The 15,281-nt window shown below is 44.8% G+C and overlaps 1 protein-coding gene across 1 annotated transcript in view; it reads right to left on the minus strand.

The window, feature by feature from the left end:
* Positions 1-15,281, minus strand: part of LOC109300087 (protein eva-1 homolog C-like) — a gene marked incomplete at its 5' end in the record, with an annotated part of 311,854 nt that overhangs the window by 205,714 nt on the left and 90,859 nt on the right. The window contains one exon of the mRNA XM_019520695.1: positions 1,415-1,558. Coding sequence (XP_019376240.1) covers positions 1,415-1,558 — 144 coding nt within the window. The remainder of the gene's footprint in view (positions 1-1,414; positions 1,559-15,281) is intronic.

Raw genomic sequence — 15,281 nt, forward strand, 5'->3', positions numbered from 1 at the left:
TATGTTAGAGAAGGGGTGGGGGAGGGGAAAGGGCCATGGGGGGCAGTTCAAGACCCCGGCAGTGAGGGAAGGACCATGGCATAGGCAGGGGCAGCGTCTGGGGTGAGTAGGGCCCTGGCTTTGCGCGCCTCTGCAGCTGCCGCTGCCCTCTGGAGCAGTTTGATGATGTGTGCATCCCACCGCAGGGCAGGCAGAGGCACGGCAGAGCCCGGCGGTAGGACACACATGGTGTTGCGCTGCTCCCAGGGCAGCTGCAGAGGCATGCAAAGTGCAGTATGCAGCAGCAGCTGCCTCCGCACCGCGCACAGACCAGGGGGGCACATGCCCCCTGGGCCTCTGCTGGGATGCACACAGTGGCAGGGGTCTGACCCCACCCCTGCACCCCTGGATGAGCCTCCCACGCTCTGATTGTCCCACCACCTGGCCCAGCCGGGGCCCCATTCACCCCTGCCCCTGCCTGTGCCCCCAAGGGATCAACTGGGAGGACCAGCAGACCCATCAAAGCTGACGGACATCATCCTCGACTCCAAGGGACTGCCGCTGACGACGCTCCATAAGACCCACCAAAGATGCAGCATAGACAGCTACGGTCACCCAACACTTTCCAACTAGAAAATTTGCTGAGCTTTGCCTTAATATCCATGCTGCTTCTGCTCTCGTTTAAAAAAAAAAAGTCCCCTACAGACAAATGAAGCAACTGACGGATCAACAAACTTCTGAGGCAAATCCTCCCCAAACCAAATCATGCTCAAATGTTAGGAATCAATGAAATGCTGTCACTGGAAAAGACAAATTGCAGCCCTCCTGAGATCACAGAGCCCTGGAGAGGAACGCTCGCTGCTCCGTTCTACATCCATGATGCCTGGTTAAGTAGAAGCATGACCGGAGGCCATGACACACGGTACTGACTTGGGACACATTTCTTCTAAATGACATTAAACAGACACCAAATGCCCCACAGTCTGCCAGATGATGCATGGGCATCTTATATTAACCCCATGACAGCAGATTAGTTCATTTCTAATTCTCTGTTTACACTAACAGAAACTGAGAACAAAAGAGCAGAGACACTGTTCAAGATCAAAACCTTGTGACGAACAAATATAAACTCCAGCATCTCTACCCCCAAGTTACTGCGTTACCAAATCTTGAAGGGGTGAGAACGTGTGGGATGAATTAAAGAAAAATGTTCTCTATAAATTGTTCTTTACATATCATTCTGCTGAGTAAGGAGACTTAGTAGTAAACCACTCACCAATGCACAGAAGCTGGCAAACCTCAGATTAATCTACCTTTCCCGTGCCCACTAGACAAGGGAGTTGCATACACTGGAGGTGTAGTCCATCCTACTGGGAACGTAGCATTTACATACTCCCAAGGGAACGTTATATCGGTAGCTTTTAGTGTAGCTTACCACAGGTGTAGATGACATTGAGATGCTTGCGCACACCTGGGTAACAAGGGTCGCCGAATTCATAGGTGCTGGCATACACACTGCAACTCCTTTTCCCATGGCATCGTTTGGTCATGAGCTGGAGAGCTGTAGCCGCCTGACACTCTGAAAGGGAAAAGGATATACATTACTGAGTACCCCCCTATCCACATCTGTATTTTCACAAGAATGCCCCTCTAAGGCAGGCTACAATCAACACATCGTAGCACTTGGACACTGACATGAATGTTTCAAGACCGCTAAGCCTCCATCAGGAAGAGGCAACAACTGGAGACACTGCGGATCAATAATAAATCACAGTACAAATAAGAGGCAACTGGATTATGAGGTTGTAGGGAAGAGATCAGGTAAAAATCAGGAACTCCCCTTCCTCATCAAAATAAATGAAGTCACAAATAAAGTGGGTTTGTTTTCTAGGGGTAAAAAGGGATTTGTGATAACAATTCACACTTCCTACAAAGTACTTTTCCGCTACAGACCTCTGAAAGCATTAACAAGGAAGGAACCATTACCCCATTTTACAGGCAAGGAAACAGAGGCATAGAAAACACAAGTGGCTCACAAAAGCAAGCTGTTGGCAGAGCCGGGAATACCCAAGTGACCTGCAACCTAGGCCAGTGGATGAGCCACTAAATCTACCCTATCAACTGGGAAAATGGCACATGGCCAGAATGGAGGTGAACAATAAAGCTTTAGGATCTTCCTGCTCGTCAGTGAGTGCCTTTCAGGTAAAATGAACAGCAAGATCCCCAGCAGACATCACAGAGTCTTTGCATCTCTTTTTTTTTGAGGAGAAGGAGGGAGAACACTGCTTGGGGGATTTCTTTTATTTGTTTTTTGATTAGCGGGTTGATTTCTGTTATTTTGTTGTTACAGTATTTGGTTGGGTGTTTTCAGGAGACATGCTGCTGGGGAGGGATTAGGTGATTTCCCAGTCATTAAAAACCTTTGCTGTATACTCTACTGTCTTCAGCCTAATATCGTGGACTATGTTAATCAAAACCAGACCAATATCACTAAGGGAAGTGTAAATTCCCTTGTTTGTCTTAGCAAGTTTTCAGATTTTTTCCCTCAAACTGTGATTTTTAAAGGCCAAAATAAATAAGATGTTTATTGCTGATCCTTTAAACAAAAAGATCCCTTAAGCACGCTTATTTGGTGTGGCTGAAAACATTTGGCCTGTTAGACCATCCTCCTCATCCAGATAAGTTTTGAATCTGCAAAAACATTAGAGGTAAATGGCCTATACCATGTACTATTTTACCAAAGTAGGTCTGCGACTGCTCTCAAGATCTAAGGTGAAAATGGGTTATTTGTCATTTTGGATTTTTTACAGATGACTTTTAAAACCAAAGAGCTCGAGTGTGATATTTTGTATTTAGCACACAAGTAGGACCAAGCATCAGAAAATACAAGACACCTCTCAAAATTTTAAGCGATTTTTAAAAGCAAGAACAGAGCGACAGAGGAGAAAGGAGCATAGCTATACTGTAGTCATTGCACAATACTCTCTTAATTGCTAATCAAGAGGCAGAAAAAGGGAATATGAACCCTAAGAGGGATTGAATGTTAGCACTAAAGCAATAAAAGAGTCATGACTGATGGGGGAGAGCCACGGAAAACAAAAGCCAGAGGGCAACATTTCTTTTTTCTGAAATCAAAGACGACATTTTATTCGCATGCTGTGTACGACAAAAGAACAGGGCTGCATGTCAGCATTTTCATACTGAATCCCACAAGTTTCCTCAGGGGAGTTTTGATCCAACAAGGGCCAGAGGTTCCAAGTGAAACATCTGGAAGGCAGCAATTCTGCTTTGCTCTCCCTTTGTCATGCATCCCATAAAACCAGTCAGTCTAACATAAGCCCTACGCAGGAGTTCACGGGGAACATCTAGTCTTTCTACATGGTATTGTTCCTAGGCAGGATGGACAACCTTCCATTGCCCCCCGACGCTGGCTTGGCCCCACCACCTCAGCGGGAGTATGAAGAATTAGCCAGGCAGTTCCCATTACTGTTACTGCGAGATACGTGACCAATCTCTTCCACGCAGTACTGAAGATGTCTCCCTTTGTAATGCATACTTGTAGGAATGAGATGTCACAAGCTACGATCTCTCGGCTCCACCTTTGTGTCCTGCCCATAGGGACAAGTGAGTGGCTCCAGACCAGTTCACAGACTGGACTGGGCTCAAAGATTAGCCCTGCATGCCAGATCCAGTGCATGGCACCAGCCCAGCACAAGTGCCTCAGGCAGAGGGCATCTCAGATCAGCTCTGCATGGGTCCTCCATGCAGTGAGCCAGTAGTGGCCTTAGGGGAGGGCAAACTGGCCAACTGCCTGGAGCCCCACACTTTAGGGGGCCCCAAAATTTTGCAACGACACTGAATATTTGTATTATCAATATTGTATCGAGATACTTTCACTGCAGTTTCATGGATAGAGCAAAGTGAAATTGAAATCAAAAATGTCTGACTTGCACACAACACAGGTCATCAACATTAAGCCTCTAAGGGGCCCCAAATGACTCTCTTGCCCAGGGCCCCAACAACCCTAGGGCCACCACTGAGGGGGCATATTGGACCAGCTTTGTGCAGCCTGCTCAGACAAGCCCCACACCCCACATGCAAAGCACATCCACCCCTAGCCCTGTGCATCGCATTCAGAGCATGGCGCCAGTCCAGTGTATACCACATGCAGCATATGGATCCACTCTAAGTCCCACAGGCAGCAATGCAGGCCAGTTGACAGGGCTCTGAGCTGGATCCAGCCCATGGATTGTATCTTTGACTCCCCTGATTTAAAGTCATCTGAGCCCTCATCCAGTTCTGAAAAACATACCCATTGTCATCAAAAGTGCCAGGATTTTGGACAGCAAGTCCAATTTTGTTCTCATTTGTACCTCCATGGGCCACATTCTAGTCCACCTATTAGGCATCTAAGTAGACTTAGACACCTAAATGTGATTCTGTTCAATGATGTTAAAAATCATTTTTACCAAACCACCACCAGCAGTGATAAGACCCATGAATGCATCTACTTTTGTAAGGTCATTGTTTTAAGATTGAGTCACAAAAAATGCAGCAAGGAGGAGGAGGACCTACCCATCTTTTGCATTTAGAGTTTCTCAGACAGTTGAGTAAGGTGGAACAGAACTGTATTTTGGCGCCTAATTCCACTTACGTGCCTAATAAATGGAATAGGCTCTCGCCCTATGAGTCTACAGCCATTCTTATGGATTCAGTGGAATCATTGCAGATTTACACCAGTGCAAACAAGAAGAGTAAATGACTAACTGACTGTATAAAGTTGGAGAACTATTTCCTTGAAAGAGTTTTCTACGATTACAGAATGGGTAAAATTGTTTTCCCTTGTTACTAGTTTAAGCAGAAATGACTCAGAGGCCCACAGAAACAACAGACGAAGAAGTTATCAGCTCTTGTACGGAAAGGCCAATACTGAAATTAAAGTTGCCTGAATTCTTAATCTGTCACCATGCCAATTAGCTGCTTTATACCTGAACCCCAAAACGTAAGAGAGGCACCAAGCCCTCCAAAGAGAAGCAGCTCTTTTGCTTACTTCAAAAGATTTGTGATAAGACAGTCATTCAGCTAACTGGCAAAGTGTCATAATCTAAGCATCTTATTCCCCTGTTAAACTAACATTGAAGATGTCAGTAGCACATCTCTGAGACAGCTGAGTGACAGATGAGGTTGCAGCTCTCATAAATCAGTGTCTACTTCATGACATTTGACATTAGAAATCACATCCTGGTGTCTTTAGACTTTTACACTTGGGCCCAAGACTAAAAAGGCACGTGCTAGCTTGTGCGCCCTGATGCATACAGAATAATTGGGAAGTCCCAGGGCTGACACTTCAAGTTAATTTCCCAAATGACATTCAACTCTAGAGTGGAAATATTAGAACCACTATTTCTGACCCTGATTCAATGAAATAATTTTTACCAAACCACCAGCAGCTCCTGGAGATCCCAAACTACCTAAGAATCCCATACTTACCAGGCAGGACTGTTCTGGACTCGTCCATGTGACAGAATGTGCGGCCATTACTGCTAATGTAATTGGTTTTATGCACCCTCAACATAATATTGTTAGTTTGTCTTAACAGAAAAATTATTGGGCATCCATGACAAGGAGATGTGTGAAGCTATTCCAATAAGCACAGATTTACATAAATAAAGGCCAGAAAGGTGAGTGTTGAGTAGGTCATTTCAAATCATTCAGATTCAAACAAACCAACCAAATGGATCACCAGCCCTGACTATACCAGCCCTGACTAACCGCAAGAGTGACAGTACCATGTTGGCCAGAACACTGGAGATGCAAACTGGGAGCCTCCTACACTAAGTGCTTTAATAAGCTAGGTCTAGCCATTCCTGAATACCTCCCTATGTAGACACGCTTATTCCAAAATAAGGGTGCTTTGCTCCCCTTCAGCATAATCCACTTGGTTTTTAATAGCTGTTTTCTTACAAATTACCGTGGTATCTTGATCTACATTAACTTTCAAGTGTCAACAAGCTGAAAGTGCAACGGTCAAATATTCAGGTCCTCTGCAAAGTGGCATATGCTTACTCTTTGTGAAGTGATACAAATTCAGAAGCCTCGCTCCCATCATATGAGTGCTCAGCCTGTGTGTGCAAAAATACATAAAATGGGTGCTGTCCCATCCAGAAAATATAATATTAGCTTCACAGTGAGAGAGATGTGGAAGCACTGTATTGGCTTTGCAGCAAGCTGACCATTATTATACAATGCTGGGCTGTTCTTATAGCACAAAGTCATCATTGCTGTGCACACGCATTCAAAATTCAGAATCCAGGTCACTGAGCTTTGCCAGCAGAACCCAAACCCCAGCTCCTTCAAGGCTTCTGAATCCCTCGTCTCAACGTGCTAATAGCAGGCTAGATGTGCAAATTGCTTTTTTCACTTCTGTAACGGGAGGAGAAAAGCCAATGTGTTTTCACAGAATTAGGTCAAATTGACATTTCCTGGGATTCTGCCTTTGGGAGGACAAGAACACGTGTGGTATTTTAGATGGAGCACGCAAACACAGGGGAATGCCTTTTTTCGCTTTGGTTCTGTGCAATCAGTGCATTTTGTTAAACATTTGTCCAGTAATGTGGCATTGGGCACTTAAAGTACAGGACAGGACTGCTCAGTGCAAAAAGTATTGGCCTAATTCTGCTGCCACTGAAGTCAACTACCAACAAGCAGAGTTAAGCCAATACTGCAAGCTTTTTCAAGTTCCCGTACATGGCAAAGAGCAAGTATTACAGCAAAGGGTAGAACCAGTCACAAGGGATAATCAAGCAGAACTCTCTTACACCAAATTGGCTGAGCAAACCTCTGTCTACATTAAAGTGCCAATGGCTGTAAATAGGGCATCTCATTTGAACCAGAACTGATTGTTCTGGGGTTTGACCCAGATTAAAATAGAAGCAACGTGGAGGCTAGGTACAGACAGCCAAAAAAGCTTGAGGCTAAATCAATTCAGTCTTTTCAGGTTAGTCTAAACTGCACAGATTAAATTGAAACATAAGTGAACAGTTACCTTTGATTCAGGAAATGCAGGCACATGCCTGCAGTGGCTCAGGCCAGAAGCTGGGGGGCGCTAGAGTACACCTTTCTGGCTGTGTGTTCATTTCTTCTTTCTGCTGCCACCAAGGTCTCTGGGATTTGCAGTCCAGACTTACAGCAGCAGGACTCTGCAAGGTTGCTCATTACTTCCTCTTCCTGTTTCTAGGTGACTCTAGGATTTGTAGTCCACAGTCACAGCCAGCAATAAGTTTCACTAAATTTAGTAGGGCAGGGCAGCTCTGTACTTGGGGGAAGGTGGGTTTAAGCCCCCTCCCCGGCCCCAGACACCACCTGGGGGGGGCAGTCCCTGCTTTCACCCCCTGCCCCCCAACCATACTCTGCTGACAGCACAGCCCAGCCCAGGGCTGGAAAGCATGCTGGGATGCTGGGGAACTATGATTTAACTTAAACTGGGAAGGGGACTGAGACAAGTTTCATAAACTGGTTTGACCCAAATCAGTTAAGTCTGATACTACATTCAACCAGGTTTATCTTAAACCAGTTTCAGCCATTTGAAACAGGTTTATGTGTACTGAGCATCTGTTATAGGCTTAAACCAGTTTCTGATCACTTAAACCAGTTTATGTGTAACTTCTGTCCCTAGCCTGACACACGTTGCCCTTCCAAGTTGCATCACTACTCCTTTGCCAATCAGTGGTGAGTGCGAGCACACAGCCTCTCAGTCTTGTCTCCTGAACGAGCCACAGACACTGTACAGACATACGTGATGTCTTGAGAAAAAGTGTTAGCATGTTATTTTATCCAGGGATATGGGTTGTAGCCGTGTTGGTCTAAGGACATAGGCAGACAAGGTTCTTTGGGTGAATCTTTTATTAGACCAACTAAAATTGTTGAAAAAATTCTTCTTTGCAAGCTTTTGGGTACAAAACCCTTCATCAGGCTGAGGAAATGTCTGCAGCATACTTCAGAGGGACTTGAAGCAGGACTGTGGACATATACCTCTATACAATCCTGAGAAAAAAAGGCTTTCTGCCAAGACAAATACCATGTCTGTTCATAGCTATGGGACACTACGGGAGCAGACCACTTTCACCGAAAGTGAAAGCACGTCAAAGGCGTTTGCTATCCGTTCCACTGTGCTCTTAGAATCAGGGTTTTAAGCCTGAATTTGGGCAGGTTGTAAGGGGCTTTTTCCTTGCTGTTGTCATCATTTTACGGCTGAAGACCTGGCGGAGTCTCACTGCCCCTAAGAGCTTTGGGTGACTTACCTTTTGCATTAATGACCATCAAAACCTCCCCACAAACCCTCCCTGCTGGAGAGTTTTATTTCACAGTTCTTAATCTGAGCTCTCACTAGATAATTCATCCCGCTGGTCACATTCAGTGTTAAAGGGTTGTTAAGCTGATATCCCCCCCACCCGACCTGCAATCTTTATCAGGCTAACCTCTGACTTGTTAAAACCCAAATCAGATGTCAGCTTTGACAAGGCTAGGGGGACCACATGTGAGCATGTCACAGACAGCGCTGCAGTGGTGTTTAAACGGCCAGGCCTGGAATCAGTGCAAGTGATGCATCGCCAAGAGCATTAAATGCACTACAGCATGTGAAGCGCAGCCTGGCTCGAGCACCTTCCGGCACGAGTACTCCTCTCTCACACTTTCTTGTAAAAAAAGGGCCAAATTGAAGGCTGCATTTATTAATCACATCTGTTACTTCATAGTTACACGTTTTTCTCTTTCACTGGGGATACTTAAACTGCATCCACGTCTAAAAGCCTGGCCTTACTTTAATTCTCGGGCTTGGGCTTCCATTTGCTCCTCAGGGCTCCAGTGGGTGCCCAGTGCCCCCCTGTGCCAGCTAGTCTGGCACTGCATGGCAAGACACATGAAGAATTTACAAACAATATAGGGAAAATTAGGAAAATTAGCCTTATTTTCCAACCACTCTCAGTGAGATTAAGCAGCTTCTCTTAGACGACATTACTTATCAGCAGGGAGAGGTACCTAGCTGTGTTGATCTGAATTCAGGCAGAAGGCACCTTAGAGACTAACTCATTCAGAGACCTATGTTTTCATAAAGGTGCCAGCCTGCTTCAGGGTGAGTGGGACATGAGCCCCAGGCACTGCCTAAGGGGGGATGGGAGGAGATCCCCCCTCACCCCCACATTTCCCACACTTTTGCGTGCACATGCACACACACACACACGCATGCACACGCACGCACATACACATGCACCTTCCCTGCAGCAGCTCCAGCTTCAGCAACAAAGAAGGCAAAGTAGCAGTGGCAGCAGCAACGGTAGCACGTGGTACCCTGGGCAATGGCAGTGCACAGTTCAGGAGTAGCAGCCAAAGGTTTGCTGCTGTGAGGGCAGAGGTCACCCCAAAAATCAGTGTTCAAATGGCTGCTTGACCCATGTCAGCCGAAAAAAAAGGAGGTGACATCTTCCCTCCACAGCAGCAAACTTCTGGTTTGCCATGCTCTACCACGGCCCAGGGCACGGATCTGAGCAGTTACACCTCCGTTCCTTATTTCAACCAAAAAAAATGCCTGTATAACTTCAATTTAAGCCTAAATGTTTCTAATTTGTTGAAAAACACAAACAAAACATGCCAGAGGTATTATTTAATCCCTTCTTGACTGGCAAGCAAATCTGTCCCACCACAAGCAGAGTTGGGAATTGAACCCAGACCTGCTTAATCCCAGGCCCAAAACTTAACTACAAGATGATGCTTTGTTCTTCCCTTATTTGAAAATCTAATACAAATAGAAATGTTTTCACCATTTGCTTTAAATTCAGAGAAAGCAAAATGATGTGATTTGTTTTTCATTAAAACTTGCATCTGTCCTCAAACATCTCGCTTTTTATTAGAAGCCCAAAGACAATTGTCTGGTGTGCACGCAAGGGAATTGGAAAACAAATTAAATCTATAAAAAGCACAACCAGATGCTCAACCTTTGCAAATAAGCAGAATGCCATCGATGTCACTGCACCTCTATCAATTTGAAACAACTGCAAATCTAGCCCAAATAATTTAAACTCGTTGACTTCATTTCATTAAGTTGTGTTACATGCAACAAGCAAAGAAACTACATTAATGATGAAAAGTATTTTGGGTCTCCCTTCCCAGAGTTTCTCTCAAATCGTAATATTTAGGTCCTTTTTCCTGTCCTATTTAATTCTGACAGTTTCCCTCTACAACTGCTGCAATACGCAAGTCTGGGATTTCTGTAGATTCTGGGTAGGAAAATTTGAGTCATTCATCATCCAGTGCAACAATTCCTCTTTCATTCATGCATCAAATTACACCAGTTTTCATTGTGAACCTTTACAGTCTCTGTTATAAATTATTCCAACATGCCCGTGTCTGACATGAATCATACAAAATCTTTTTTTGGAATTGTTAACCAAAAAATGCCCCCTCGTGTACAGGGATGTCCTCTCAGACTGTCTATTCAGCACCATGAACGCTCAAAAGGAACCATACAGCTGACGTCTCTATTTTCCATTAGGATATGTGAGAGGGAGGAGAAGGAACTGGAAGATAATTGGAGACTTCTAGTCAAAAGCTTGATTTTCTGAGGAGTTCTGGCTTATTCTTATACATACATCACAAAAGTGTCTCTATCAAAATGTATAACCTACAGTACATCCTTAGATCTACTTGCTATCTCTGAGCTGGACACAGAAGGAAGCATGATACCACCTCATCATAACAAACCTTGCTTCCAAGAACTGCCCACTTTTAATAATCCCAACAACATTTTTTTCATGATTATTCTACAACAACGAATAGCATGCACCCCCTGTTAATTAACTCTTCCTGCAGTCCCATGGGAGTGTTATAACAAGGCTGTAATGTATGTGGGAAGCATCTTCCCATCAGATAAATCCAGTTTAAAAATGTGATTTGCATCTTTAGAAAATGTCCTATAGGGCTGAGGAAAGGATCTGTCTCCAGCACAGAGCATACATCAGGATAGAGGGTTGTCTGCTAAAAACCCCAAGCATCTTTAAACAAAAAAATAAGGAAAACTCTATACTCTGAAACATGAGGGGAGTAGAAAATGAAGGATAGTTGTTGTCTTGTGAGGGGGGAATCAGCTGAATGCAAGGAGAGAAACCCAGTTCCTGCAGGGGAGGTCGGCAGACATCTGAATCAGCATTGTGGTTTTCTGCTTTAAGTCTGCCAAAGGGGCAGAACAAATGTGTGTGTGTGTGTGTGTGCGCGCACGTGCGCACGCACACGCACATATCTGTGTGTGCATATGTGGATGTGAGAGAGAGACAGAGAGAGACGGATGTGATGGAAGTGATTTGAACCTTGCTTCAGGTTCAGTGGGTTGAACATCATCACAGTTTCCCCACCGGTACCCCCAACCTGCCTCACTCTGTGAAAGGATGTAATGTGAGCAGACAGAGTTCATCTCCCACTCTGCAATAGCTTCTCTTACTCTTTCTTAGCCATAGCCATCACAAAGTTCAACAGCTGCATAAAACAGCATCACTTGTGGTCTCTGCTACACAGAGGTGTAATAACCAGCCCCTGTGCCCTGGGCCACAGAAAGGGCTGGGGCTGGGGCCAAGCCGCAGTGGCCAGGCTAGCAATGGTGGCTATCACCATTCCTATGCACCCTCAGATTCAGCACAGGGGCTCATGCCTTGGTTGCCCACATCTGGTTATAATACTCCTTCTATGGCTGCAGACTTCCCAGGCATGACAGTGTGTAAAGGAAGAGACTTTGTTCAGCGTTGGTCAAAGATTTTACAGCCAATACACGGTGCATTCAATGTCTGACCTTTTTTGCCTCCACACTGTGTGAGGATCTAGGCAGTGTTTCCAGTCATCTTTAACGACCCTGTAAGAAGCAGTTAGCAATGACGGATATCCATCGTTTACATTTTCTGCAAGCACACTGGGAAAGTGATGAGCAGACTGGAAAGGTGATTTAAATATAGACTGGAACTCAGATTATGCTGTGGTACCCAAATGCCACAGCAATGGGGACAGCACAAATACACGCCAGAGGCCATAGTCTGGATTTTTCTTCCTTGCACGAGCATGCAAACCCTCCAGAAAGCAGCTTGGAGTGTATTAGTTTTAGAAGCTCAAACGTACTTTTAGAAGCAAGTAGGAGAATGGAGAAGAAAGCAAAGTCACAAATAGTCAGGCCTTCCTTGAAAACAAATAAATTAACAAATGACTGTGTAAAAATAAGAAGAGATCAGGAAGGAAAGAGGGCAAAGAAGGGAAGATGAGGAGATTGAAAAAAAATCCCAGAGACAGAAACCAATTACCAGAAAGAAATTGTTTCAGAAACCAGAACAACAGAACCCCCTCCTGTGACCTGGGAACAATTGCACGAGATATTTCACTCCTCTTGCACAAGAGAATCCCTGTAAGCAGTGAGTCAGAGAGGATGAGAGACATGGTTAATGAAAACCATTTCTGAGCAGTAAATGGTAAGGCCTTGTCCTTGACTGTGTGGATCTGCCTGCGTTAACAAAAAAAACCCCTGATTCGATATGCATAAAAGCCATCAGTCGCCTGCTCTCTTGAAAGGTCTTCGGAGCAAAGACCTTCTTTTTGTTCTGTTTATACAGAACCTAGTATGGGAGGGTCTTAGTGTGTGGTTCGGGTTCCCAGGCATCGCTGTAATAAGACATAATAAATAAATCATATCAGAGCAGCAAAGGAATCTGTGTTGGTGCAAAGGGACTGAATGTGTTTGCTTTGCAGAAGTCACTGAAAGCAGTGGGAAGGGAAGCATGATAAAGAGAGAGCTACACCTACACACTGAAAAAGCGCAACTTGAAATAAGTCAATTTGGCTGAAAAGAAGAGGAAATTCTTCTTAATCATCAGCTCTATTCATATAGTCATAGTCATATACAATAGTTACTCCGATAGGGTCAGCTCCCCATTCACATTAATGCCGCTTCACACCGTTCTGGAAGCGCAGAGGGCTCTTGGACAGAAACTAAAAGATACAGTACTGTATCCTCCTGCAATCGCAGAAATTGCTCAGGCACAAACTAAAAAATGTGCCCACAGTAAAGGGCCATCCCATTACCAGAGTATTATAAAGGGACCTTAGTGGGAATATGGCTCATTGTCACAGGTATTTAGAGCCCTTAATCAATACATTCCTAAATTAAAGGGCTTTTACTACACACTTTTTAATGCATATTCATATATTAAAGCAATCATTGGTAGGTCTGTGCAAACCTTCGGTCCCTGATTTGATTTGGCAGAGATTCAGCCCGATTTGGTGGCTGAATCTCTGAATCTGAATCGAATCAGAGGACCATCTAATCTCTCCAAATCAATTGGGAGAGATTCAAGAAGATTCGTCGATTCGGACATGGAGACAGCTTTAAATGTTTTTTCTACATACCTCAAGGTAGCAGGCGGCTCGTGAATGCTGCGGTGGTGGGGCAGATGGAGTGTCCCACAGGAGTGTGGGGGGCTCCCCAGCGCACTCAGCTGCAGACCCAGAAGTGGACCAGAAACACTTCCAGTCCACTTCCGAGTCCACTGGAGAGCACACAGCCATCCCCTCCCAACACCCGCACCTCCCAGGATCCCCCTGTGGCCAATCGCTGGGCTGAGGGGCCACAGAGGGAGCCCCCTATGCCCCCCCCCAGTGGACCCAGAAGTGGACTGGAAGTATTTCCAGTCCACTTCTGGGGTCACCGCTGAGTGCATGGGGGGGCCCCCGAGCTCCTGTGGGACGCGCCATCTGCCCCACCATTGCAGCATTCATGAGCCTCGAGGTATGTAGAAAAAACATTTAAATCTGTGTGAATCGCTGGTTCTCCAAATCAGCATCAAATCTTCAGATTCGGATTCGGGCAAATTGAATCAGGGACAGTGATCCAAATCAACGAACCGAATCACTGTCCCCGATTCAGGCTGAATCTGAATCGAATAGGGCCCACTATGCACACCCCTAATCGTTGGTAAAGGAGCTGTAAGGTCTGTCAGGTGTATATATGATAGGTAGTTCCCTGATGTATTAAGATGTCTGTGCTTTGAATCCTTCACATCTGAATGAAGGAAATGAAATTAAGTGCAAATAATGCTGAATTACCATCTGGGCCCTACCTTAAAATGACACAAACCAGGGAAAATGCTATTAGAGCAAAGACTCCTTTCTCAGAGCAATTACAATCATAAAATCATAGAAAATGAAGATTGGAAGGGACCTCAAGAAGTCACATCTAGTCCAACCCCCTGCTCAAAGCAACTAGATCATCCCAGCCAAGGCTCTGTCGAGCTGAGTTTTAAAAACCTCCAAGGAAGGAGATTCCACAAACTCTCTGGGTAACCTGCTCCACTGTTTTATTACCTTCCTAGTGAGAAAGTGCTTCCTAATATCCAAGGATCCTGGTTTTCTCTGTTTAAAAATTGCAAATCTCTGATTTAAACCCCCCCCAAATCCGTGATTAAAATGAAACACTACTATACATATAGGTATCAAGTGAACACAGTGTTTTATCGATATATTTACAGATAGCTGAAACCTGCAAAACGTTTGTGATTACATTTTCAGTGCAAAAGTATTTCTTCAAATACAGGATTTTTAGTTATCCTTTGACCAAATACTTTAGTGGAATCAAAACAGCTACATAAAGGTGTCCATGTGTAAACAGGGGCTTATTAATATAAATACATATTTTGACAAAAGTCTGACCTTGTGACTTGTTTATAGTCATACAATTAGAGGGCCCTTGTACTTGTGACTAAGGGTCTTTGTACACATGAGGAAATTGCCCCTTTTAGTGGTTTAATTGTCCTTTTTAATGGATTAATTGCATAACAGTGTACACATTCGGCAGCAAGTTACAATTAAATATTGTAACAGTGTAGAAGTTCAGCAGTGTATTTCTATTAAATGGCTTTTTTACATAACAAACTAAAACATATCCCATGTATTTTAGTTTGCTACATACCACATTACAGCAATATTTCTCACGTGTACAAGGGCCCTGTCTGGAGAAGGCGGTGGGGACGGTGCATGGGGTGCTGGAAGCCCGGGCATGCTCGAGGAAAATCAGGCTTGGCGAGCTGCTGGTGTGTCACACAGCCCCTAAGATGTGGGGGACCCCAGTGCTTCCCTTCATGGTGGCAGCACCAAAGGTTGGTGCCGCCATAGAGGGAAACACAGGGGCCCCCCTACAGCTCAGGGGCTGCCAGCAGCTCGCCCCCCCAGCCACAAGAGAGGTGGGCAGGTTCCAGGAAAAAAAAAAAAAGAATCGGTCCCTC

This window comes from Gavialis gangeticus, unplaced genomic scaffold (genome assembly GCF_001723915.1).
Source record: "Gavialis gangeticus isolate Ggan-Ray unplaced genomic scaffold, GavGan_comp1, whole genome shotgun sequence".
Lineage (NCBI taxonomy): Eukaryota > Metazoa > Chordata > Crocodylia > Gavialidae > Gavialis > Gavialis gangeticus.